General features: G+C 41.0%; 1 protein-coding gene across 1 annotated transcript; it reads left to right on the top strand.

Moving 5' to 3' along the window:
• Nucleotides 1-9,693: 9,693 nt before the first annotated feature.
• On the top strand, nucleotides 9,694-10,919 carry LOC122034597 (NDR1/HIN1-like protein 13). The gene has a single exon (XM_042593912.1). It carries the CDS (start codon nucleotides 9,917-9,919, stop codon nucleotides 10,646-10,648), a length of 732 nt encoding a protein of 243 aa, XP_042449846.1. The 5' UTR covers nucleotides 9,694-9,916; the 3' UTR covers nucleotides 10,649-10,919.
• The last annotated feature ends 173 nt before the right edge of the window (nucleotides 10,920-11,092 follow it).

The raw sequence follows: 11,092 nt of genomic DNA, 5'->3' as shown, positions 1-11,092 counted from the left end.
TTAAGCAAGCATTTCCGAAGAGGTGTGTATCCGGAATGATTAGGTATAAGCCGAAGTGTCCAAGAATGTTTGAATAGCTAACAAAGAATTCACCACTCCTTACAAGAAGATATATATCCTATAGTCACTTATTAGGATTGTTACTCAAAGTCTTTAGTCAAAGCATCACTTGTTAAAAGTATTATATTTTTTTTTATGAAAAGTAAATATATATCATCAAAATATGCACAACTATACAAAATAACCACAAAGGCCCTTATGTCATATCTTATGAACTGTTATATCTAGAAGGGGAGCCATGGTAGTGTACATCTGCTCACTCATGTACCATCTCTCGCTCTCTCTATGATATATGCTGGCTGCCTACTCATCCTCTATACAGGGTACCAAAGCTGAGGTATCAATCAACACCGCCTATGATCTCTGTCTATACTGCATGTATCTCATCCTCACCATTATCCATACTATGTCTTGCATCTTCTATCCTGGGTGTCGCCACATCCTCCATGTCATGGGCTCTATCATGTATCTGTGAACCACTGATGGCTCCAAGTCATCTCGATCAACCTCCTCCTGCGCCATGGGTCTAGGACCATCCGGTGTCACCTCTAAGTCCCATGAAATCACTTTTTGCAAGTGACCAGTCATCAATAAATTTGATGTGTTTTTACCATGAGTCATTTGCTATAGACTAAATAGGCCTTTGTGGTGGCCATATGCACCCCTCATGAGATTTTTGGCAAAGCTCTAGCTATAAACATATTTGTGATGTCCTTATCACGAGCATTTTGTTGCGAACTAGATAGATCTTTATGGTGGGCCTACTCACCACCTTGGGCTTTGTGGCAAAGCCTTAGCCATAAACGGATTTAAGGTGTCTTTACCACTAGCTATTTACTACAGACTAGATAGATCATTCTAAGATGGATCTATTCACCTGTTCATAACCATCACCTCATGTAATATCTCTTGCATACAATCCTCATGCTCTACTACATAACTCCTTGCGTTGTAGTCCCCTCTCTCATATATCACTCTCATCTCATACAGTCTTTCTCACATGCATTCCTCATACTCTACTATATGACTCCATCCACTATGGTCAACTCTCTCAGCTCTCCTCACTCCTCATTAGTCACACTACACTCACTCAATGGTAACATCTGATAAAGTTCCATCCATGACGTTGGAGTGCTCTATTAGGTGGCCTGCATCCCATCTAGCTATTGGTCCCGTGTGGGCCGACAATAAGGGGTAAATTACCTGAAATTATAAGTATACACTTCCTCAATCTTTTAACTTAAGTTACATAAACACTTAATAAATGAAAGCTGAAATGCATAAAAAGGAAATATGAGACAATCAGATTTACTTGGTTGGTAATCAAAAGATTGCTAATCTAAGGCAATGTCAACTCACTAAGATTTCTTTCTACGAGCGAATCCTTAGAGACGGAGAAACCTTGTACAAGCGTTGAAAGCACAATTATGAAAAATAAAATAATAAATTCAAAATATAGAAAGTGTTGTCATGAATCTTGAGCCCCAAGCCTCTTTTTATAGCTTTACTGGTCAAAGTGGTCGTTTGCTGACGTAGCAAATTCTAGGTGCCTAGACCCGATCTGAGCACCCCCAGCTGGTCGCCTCAATTCGCTTTGCAACGACTAAGTGATAAGTCATTTATCCATTCTTGGGCACTCGGATCAATCCATGCGCCTAGATCATTGTTGAAGTGTACACAAAAGTGATCCACAACAATGACTCTATGACAAGGTGCATGTTCGGCACCAAGGTGGTCCAGGTGCCTAGACTTGGTCCAGGTATTAGGACAAAGTCAACTCAAAGTTGACTTTATTCGTCTTAGACTCTAATCACTTGACTGATTCTTCGACCATCCAGAATTGAGCTCACCCGAATCCAACTCTGGTCTTCTCTCATCGAGCAATCTTTCGCTTCGATTTGTCATCCGTCAGAAGCGTCGTGCATGTCCTTCTCGTTTGTTGATATACTCTTTGACAGTACCTTGTCCCTCAAATTCACTGAGCTCACCGACTCACTTCCCGTGCTATCCTTTTCTTTAGCTGTATCTTCTGCTCGACTTCTTGTGTTCCTAAGTTCTTGCACACTTAAATACAAAGATCAAATACAACATGACCTAATTTAACTCGGTTGATCACATCAAAACTTACTCAGGCTACATACACCAGAATCTTGCTCTAGTAGCCCATCTGCATGTCTCCCCCAGTTAGCTGTGGAAGGGAGTATCTGTAACCAGAGTGTCCGCCTCTGGGTGGATCTAATAGGAAGCACCTCCTGCCTGAGTTTTGTATCTGTAGTAGGGAAATATGTATGATCGACAAACCTCAATGTATTATGCCAAAATGTCCCAAGATTGGCCGGTGGGTAGAGACCTCATCACTAACCCTATACAAGTGCAGAATGATGTCTCACTGCTCCCTAGTAGCTCCATCGACAGTCTATCTACATGTGTGGTGCCTATGACATCAAGATTCATGCTGTCGCTAGGTGTACAAGGATCCCTACACTTAAGCAGTAACAAAATGTATGCCCTCACCATGTTAATCTACATGTATGTTATAATGTATGCTCCCAAGTATGGTATCTCTATGCATATATGCTGAATGTGTAAATAGGTTAGTAACCAAAAATAGTATGAACTCAAAAGTATCACCTGTGTATAGGTACCCAACCCGAGAATCCACCAAACGCCCTAAAGACGTGTATCTATATATTCCTAAGAACCTGCTCGTCATCAAATCTCTTCCCCTCAAATATGTTATCATTCCTTGCCATCGAAATGTGATGAGCCATTGCTAACATGGCAAGGTGACAAGCCCTGGCTAAGGTGGAGGTCCCTCTATACTGCCCTCTGAAGGTTCACAATATGCATTGGTAAGTGGACATCTGTGACGACATCTATAGCCAAGCTTTGATTTGTCCCCATAGCTGTCGGACCAACTCATATTGAAAAAAGACATGGTCCAAAGTCTCCTCATCATGTCGATAGAAGGTGAGAAGTCCTCTATGTAGTCCTATCCAGCTAACACTGGTAGCCTCCCATTAGCCAAGAGTCACACTGTGAAAGCATGATTTGGCTGGAGGTCTTTCTGCCATATTGTCACTGCCCAAAGCTTCCTGGCTTTGGAGTCCCTAAAATGATCATAAGCTTTCCTGACACCTCCACTCTTCTCACTGAACTCGGAAGAAAGGGTCTTGTTGATCCCGGTGTGGCCGAAAAAAAGGGTGTGAATTGCCCTGAAATAAGAGTTAAAAATTTTCTTTTGCTTCTCGAAGTTAGCAAATATAACACAGGTTAGTTGAACAAGAATTAATTAACATAAAAGAAAAGAAGAGGCAAGATTTACATGGTTACAACTGGGGAGGTTGTTGTTGGATCGCGGCGGTCGGCTAGTAGGGGAATTGAATAGCCTAAAATATAAAAACAAAAACCAACCCTTCTCGAACTCTCAACAGAACACTTGCATAAATAAACTAAACAAATAAACTAAAAGTAAGAGACAAAAGAGATTTACTTGGTTACAACCAGGGAGGTTGTTAATCCAAGGAAGATGAAGTGCACTAGAATATCTCCTTCAGGCGGAGAAGCCTCTTACAGTGTTTAAGTACAGAAACAGAAGCTCAACTCTAAACTTAAAGCACACAAGCGTTGGAATTACAATTCTTGAGTTGTTGAAAAAGCTTCTGGACCAAGGCTATATTTATAGCCTTGGTAGGGCGCCGTGAGGGTTTCGGGCGCCTTGAGGGGGATAAAATTTATCCCCCAATGTTCAGATCGAGTCAAAACTCGATCCGATCAAAAAGTCAACTCCGGGCACCCGGAAGAGCCCCGGGCGCCCCAGAGGGAAAAGTCAACTCCATTGACTTTTTTCAGCTCCGGGTTTTCTGCTCCTCTTGAGTGATCTCTATCATCCGGAATAGGGCTCACCCGAACCAAACTTCTAGTCATCTCGAGCAGGCTTCCGCTCTGGCTTCTTGTCCCTCGGAATCGCCGCGTGCTTCTTTCTCGTCCGCCAGCGTACTCATCAGCAGTCTTCATCCCTCGGTCGCACCCCGTGCCGACCTTCTTGCTATCTGTGTCTCTTGCTCCTCGAGCAGTCTTCCGCTCCGACTTCTCGTCCCTCGGAACCACGGCACGCTTCCTTCTCGTCCGCTAGTGTACTCTTCCGCAGCGCCTCATCCCTCAGACGCACCGCGTGCTGTCCTTCTCGCTAGCTACGTCTTCCGCTCGACTACCTGTGCTCCTAAGTTCCTGCACATTTAGACACAAGGTTAAAAACACACAAGACCTAACTTAACTTGTTGATCATACCAAAACAACCTTGGGGTTCCAACAGTTGTTAGTCCAAGACTTTGAAATCTTCACTAAAAATCTCCTTCTGGTGGAGTAGCCTTTTATAACAATTAAGTACAGAAAATAGAAAGAAGTAAACAATAGAAGTAAGTGTTTCATTTTCGATTGTTGCGCTGAACTTATAGGATCATAGCTCTATTTATAGTCTACTGGTCAGATTTGACCATTGGCTAACATGGTAGCTCCGGACGCCTAAATTGGGTCCGAGCATCCCCAACGATGCACCTTATCTATTCCTCAATTGCTCTTCAATGGGCTGATAATAACTTTTTATCTTTGTCGAGGTGCTTGGATCGGTCCAGACGTTTGAAGTGTTGTTGACATGAACTCCAACAGTTATCCGTAGCAACATCTCGAAGTGGAGATGCCTAATTGGTACCAAGCTAGTTCGAGCGCCTAGAGTTCAGGCACTTGGACAAAGTCAACTTAGAGTTGACTTTGCATGGCTGCTGCTCCAGTCATTTGGGTGATTTTATGATCATCTAGAGTTAAGTTCACTCGAACCCAACTCCAGCCTTCTTATCAAGTAATCTTCCACTCCAGCTTCTCATCCCTCGGAAGTACTATGCACATCCTTCTCATTCGCCTATGTACTCTTCGGCAGCACCTCATCCCTCGGATGCACCGAACCCATCGACTCCCTTGTCGTGCCATTCTTTTCGCTACCTAAATCTTTCTTTCGACTTCTTGTATTCCTAAGTTTCTGCACACTTAGATATAAGGATTAAACATAATATGACCTAACTTATTTAGATTGACCATTAAAACTATCTCAAGGTATTTACATATCTATCCTACTACCTCCGAACTACCTACCATGTCGAGGATGTTGTCTCTAATGTGCACCAGGAGCTTGATAAGTGGGGAGTCTGTGTGTTTGGCTTGCCACCCCCACACCCGTACATGCTACTGTAAATATGTGTGGTGGACCTAACATATCAATAGTGTATCTTTCTTGTCATGTACGTGCCATAGAACCTTTGTCAGGAGAGTGTGGCTCCATGCTCATAAGTCGCTCTCAAGCCAAGACCACCTTCCGCCTTTAGGCGGACTATCTCTGACCATGTGATAGGGAGCTTTCTAGTTGTCCACATGAAAGATCTACTGATGTTGTAAATGCGGGCTATGATTCCCTGTAGGAGAGGTAAAATAGACATCCAATAACATTCTACTCCCTGCAGGACTAATGATACTAGTTGGGCTTTCCCAGCATAAGATAATGTGGATTTAGGCCATGAGTTGAACTTTTTTTTTTCAGCACGAGTCCTTCTCCTTCCTCTTCACTAACAAGCAAGAGGAACACGAGCAACAACCCCTCCCTTCCTCCTCTTTCTCTTCTTCAGTGATGACGAACGATAGATCCCTCCCCTTTCTTCCTCTCAAGCACAACAACCCCCTTTTCTTTTGACTTCTCTTCTCCTACAAGCAGTGGTAGCTGCTGTTCGCTTCCAACGTCAAGGGAAGTAATCTCCTCCTCGCTTCTGTTGTTGTTTTTCCAACTCATCATAGCCATCGGAGCCTTCGTCGGAGTTAGTCAAGGCCACCAGCAAAACGGAAAAGGGTTTCCTTCCTTTTTCTTTCAACATTTCAGCTATTTCACCCTTTGGTTTGTCTTGCTTTCTCTACCAACAATAGTAAGCTCTTGTTACTTTCATTCTCTCTTAGGCTTTTAGCGATGACCTCCTTTCTTGATTTCCATCAACAAACAAGAGCGATCAATTTTTCCTCAAGGTGAATCTGATATCATTTTGTTTTCTTTGTCTTGATAGCCTTTCCATAATGTTAATAGGATGAAGGCACTTAAACTTATTATGGGGAAAATATGCGAGATATATTTGATCCAAATCAATTTGGGGATGGGGAATATTACGAGGAAGTGAGATCAAAATGATCTTTCGACTTCGAGTTGTAGATAAAAATTTAGATGTTCATGTCATGATTCTTATTGGATAGTCTTTTGATTATTTGAGTTATGTTTGGTATTATGTTTATAGGCACGAGCTCGAGTGGAGTACGGTGACCTACCGACACTCGATGCTTTTGCTGTATATAAAGTGGGTACATCTCTCTTGACTCATATATTTATCTTTGTGCATGAATAAAGAAATAATGAAATTATATATATTTATATAATTATTTTTAAAAGGAAATTAAAATGATATTACAAGTAGTGAAATGAGTTAAAATAATAAAATTATGGAGGATAAATAATTGATATTATTTCTTATTTACATGTGAGTTCATACTGGGATTAATATGGGAAAGATTGTTTTAAAAATAAATAAATATTCTGAATTACTCTTCTGTTGATACCTGTCTTTTGACTTATTGACCTTCTATACTCCATGCTTTTTGATATTCTACCTGTTGATACTTGTAGCTTTTTATATGTGAACTCTAAGATGATAAATTAATCAACTTGATACGAAAATATTAACTTGATTGACCATTTGATATGAAAAGAGAATAATTATGATAAATAGATAACATGGAATCCTTAAAATGAAATAATAAAGATGATAAATGAAGAATATTAAAAAGTAAAGACTATGAGCCTAACTTATACCAAAGCTTTATATTAGAGTATTGGACGACCCACATGTTATTGTGGTAGCACAGCGGTAGTGGTCTAGAGTACCTGACCATACACTCGAGGCGTGGTGACATGATGTAGCCCTTGGCCAGTGTTCATTATGTCTTCCACCGGTGAGGGCTAATAGTCTGTACGTCAGATGACGTATACGATAGTTTTATACTTTAAGGAGGTTTTATCCTATACATATGACATTTCACTCTGATGATATTGACTCTAGTGATTCACTTTTTAGTTGATTTATTATATTTACCCCTGTTGATATTATATCATAGATGACATGTGCGATTGCTGATTAAATAAATAAGATTTAAGAATTGATCTTAATTGATGATAATATATGAAGATGAATTTTAATTTTAACAAATAAATATTAGATGATCATAAATATATAATTATGTATATTATTTGAGAACTCAGAGAAGAAATAAAAGTTGAAATAATAAATGATACCTCTTTGATTTCTTAAACAAGATTAAATTTATGCATATTTTTCCTGATTACCTACTTAGCTATTTGACTAACTTTCTACATTCCTTGGCCTCTAGTTTTGCAGGCACAAGGATCCTTTTGATATTGTAGTTGATTTTGGACTTCCATAGAGTTGCACAGAGATCTAGACGTGCTGATTTTCTAGTTTGTTTTACTTTGTTTCGTTGTATTTATATTTTGTAATTTTATTTCAGATATCATTTATCTGTATAGTCTTGTGGCCTATGAAAACTATGATATATATACAAATTGATAAATTTTCTGATTATTCTGTTTAGATGGTTCTTAGGGTTTCTTATACTATCGGGGTGTGACAAGTTTATCTTATAGACTTAAAACGAGTTTGAGAATTAGATTCTCAAATCAAGAGAGAGATAGAATTTGGTTAGATCAAATAGAAGGACAAATATGAAAAGATATTTGTTTGAATGGAAGCGCGCATAAGCCATGACTATTGTAGGAGATATGAATTCATAATATTTTGATAAGAAACCAAAAGAGGTTTGGTTTAGTTATGCAATAACTTGATTTAATAATAAATCAAAAGAGTTTGGTTTAATTATGAATCAAGATGGTTTGATTTTGAATTTTGAGTCAACAAATTTGGTATCCATGAATTCGGTGGCGATGAATTAAGTGTCGATGAATTTGGTGCCAACGAATTCAGTGCCGGCGATTTTGGTGCCAACGAATTCAATGTCGATGATTTTAGTGCCACGCCACCCACCAAATCGTGCAGTGGGAATTCTCTCGGATTGCTTCCTCTTCACACTTGGCTAGTACCAATCGGAGATGAATGACTCGTGGCTTTGTGAAGTCATTTCAATGACAACTCGACATGGATATGAGTAGAGTTAAACTCCGTTGGGTTTGTTAGTTGATGTCCTTTTCACTTCGCATCATCTCAGGCATACCTAAAGCAAAAGTTATTTTAGAAAATTTTATTTTATGATCATGTCTTACGGTATATCCTTGCATGTATATAATGAGTATAATATAATAATTAGAACTTATTATATTTTTATTTTATTAGGTGTATTTTCTAAAACGCCCAATAATGGTCTCTAAATCTTAGTTTCAATCCCAAATTTCCTGTATCCGGTTGAACTCATTTCTCCTTCTCTCACTTCCCGATAACGGGTGGGCGATGAAAATTTTCAGTAGGACCGAACCGATCAATCGAACTGAAATTATCATATTTGTCCTTCTCTCTTCGCTTCTCTTCCTTTTTTTGTCCAAGCAGCGGTGCCATTCTTCTTTCTTCTGCTTCCATGCAGTCTCTTCATATTCCTCAGCAACAGATTCCTTCTTCCAGTCTCGTTTTATTCCTCCAAGCAAAATGTCTCTTCTTCTTCTTCAAATTAGTACATCTTTTTCTTCCTCCAAGCATATCTGGTCCTTATTCCTCCAAACACCAGGTCTTTTGTTATTCCTCTCAGTATCTTTTTCTTCCTCCCAGCAACAAGTCTCTTCTTCCTCCAAATACTAGATCTCTTCTTTCTCCAAGCACTCTCTTTTCTTCCGCTAAGCAGTAATTGGTAAGTGTAAGAACCGCCCAAGTCCTCTTCGCAGATCGTTCCGAGACCATTCTTCCCACTGATCAACGCCAAATCGGATGACCGTCAGTGCCATCTTCCGGCGGCCACTGTTCCTCTCCCTCTTCTCTTTCTCCACCAGCGACGCCTTTATTCTCCCCCCGCCGCCACTCTTGAAACTAATACTATTCTGTCTCTCTTTTCGTACCCTTGCTAATACTATACTGCAACTGAGTTATTCAAGTACATGGTCTTCTATTCTCGAAACTTCGTCTCCCTTTTCTCTTTTCGACTTTCCTTTCTTCAGGAAATAAAGGTCATGTCATCTTAATTTCATCCGAGCAGCATTCCACCAGTTGAATTTTAACAGATTAATCAGAAAACTGACAAATCTCTTCTCTAAGTGGGCACTGCCCATTCAGAAATCAAATTGGATCATCGTAAGATCTCACTGCTCACATATATATTTCTGCTATGACACGTATCGTATTGCTTGCCATATGTTTGCTGCTCCTTTAACCTTCTTTTCAGACGTATTGCTAACCCCCAAGTACTTAGCGACCACCCATTCTCCCTCTATTCAATTGCCATACTCCTTTAAGTAGCATTTTGAGAAGAAGAAAAAACAAAAGACCCCGAGGATGAAACAGTTGCTTTTAATCTTTCTGAACAAATCAGGCCAAATTGTTCCTGATTTAACTGGTTGAATTGGTTAGTCGATCCTTCTAGTTTGGTTATAAAAGCATTGCCTTTTGGCCATGGCCCCATTCCATGATTCAAAAGCTTCTTTACTCTTTAGCCAACTTTCTTACTCCTTCCTCCTTAAGAAAACATCTGCTGTTCATCACCATTATTAATCTCGTTGCTTCATCCCAAGGTTTTTCTCCTCCACACTTCTCCTCAGATGCCCGCTCACAGTTGCACCACCCTTCCACAAGTGCCACCTCTTCATTCTCACCCTCCTCCTCCCCATTCCCAACCTCCTAAATCCACCACCATGCCACTGAACAAGCCGCCGGAATTATCGAACCCGTTGCACACGGGGAAGTCACAGCTCCTCCCTCCCGAACGTCGCACCGGCCCCCTCATCTGGTGCGCCGCCGTCGTCTGCGTCGTCCTCACTCTCCTCCTCATCCTCGCTGGCATCGTCACGCTCATCGTCTTCTTCGTCATCAGACCGCGCAGCCCTTCCATCGACCTCACCACCGCCAGCCTCAACAGCATCTACCTCGACTCGCCCACGTACCTCAACGGCGACGTCGCCTTCCTCGCCAATTTCTCCAACCCCAACCACAAGATCGACGTGGTGTTCAAGTCGCTGGGCTTGGAGCTCTACTTCCGTGACAGGCTCATCGCGGTGCAGGCGCTGCGACCGTTCGCGCTGCGGACGGGCGAGTCACGGCTGGAGGCGGTTCGCATGATCACCAGCGAGGTGCTGCTGCCGGCGGAGCTGGCGGAGGAGCTCCAGAAACAGGTGAGGGAGAACAGCGTGGTGTACAGCGTTAGAGGGAGCTTCAAGGTGAGGGCGAGATTTGGCGCCGGCCATTATTCGTACTGGATCTACAATCGCTGTGACGTCAAGATCACGGCGCCGCCCAACGGGGTGCTCGTGGCCCGGCGGTGCAGGAAAGATTAGCATATGCATTTCTTCATAAATCACAATTTTTTTCCCTCCCCTTTTTCTCGATCACGATAGATTTTTACTCGAAGTGAGCATTATTTCAGGATCACTTCTTAGTTGATAAACTTTTAAAAGAGTAATTACATTTTATAATATAAAATGTAATTTCTTTAATTTAATTACTAGATTTATTCTTTAATGCTTGATCTATAATTGATGGGTAGAACTTTGAACACCAACAACGATCTAAAATGTTCTGTTTGTTGAAACACAATGGAAGATACGAAGACTTCGTGAACTATCAATCCCAAGCTTGCTTGTGGGAATAAATCACCTCGCTTGCCACTAGTCGTCAGGTTAATATGATCTAAGAAACAAGGAATCAATTCGCATTTCTAACTATAAAAGGTGATCTAAGAAAACAATCTTCAATAACAATGAGATGGAAGCGAGCCAAGA

The sequence above is a fragment of the Zingiber officinale genome, chromosome 11B, assembly GCF_018446385.1.
Source record: "Zingiber officinale cultivar Zhangliang chromosome 11B, Zo_v1.1, whole genome shotgun sequence".
Taxonomy (NCBI): Eukaryota; Viridiplantae; Streptophyta; class Magnoliopsida; order Zingiberales; family Zingiberaceae; genus Zingiber; species Zingiber officinale.
Note: the sequence above shows the minus strand (reverse complement) of the source record. Positions and strands in the feature narration are given on the sequence as shown.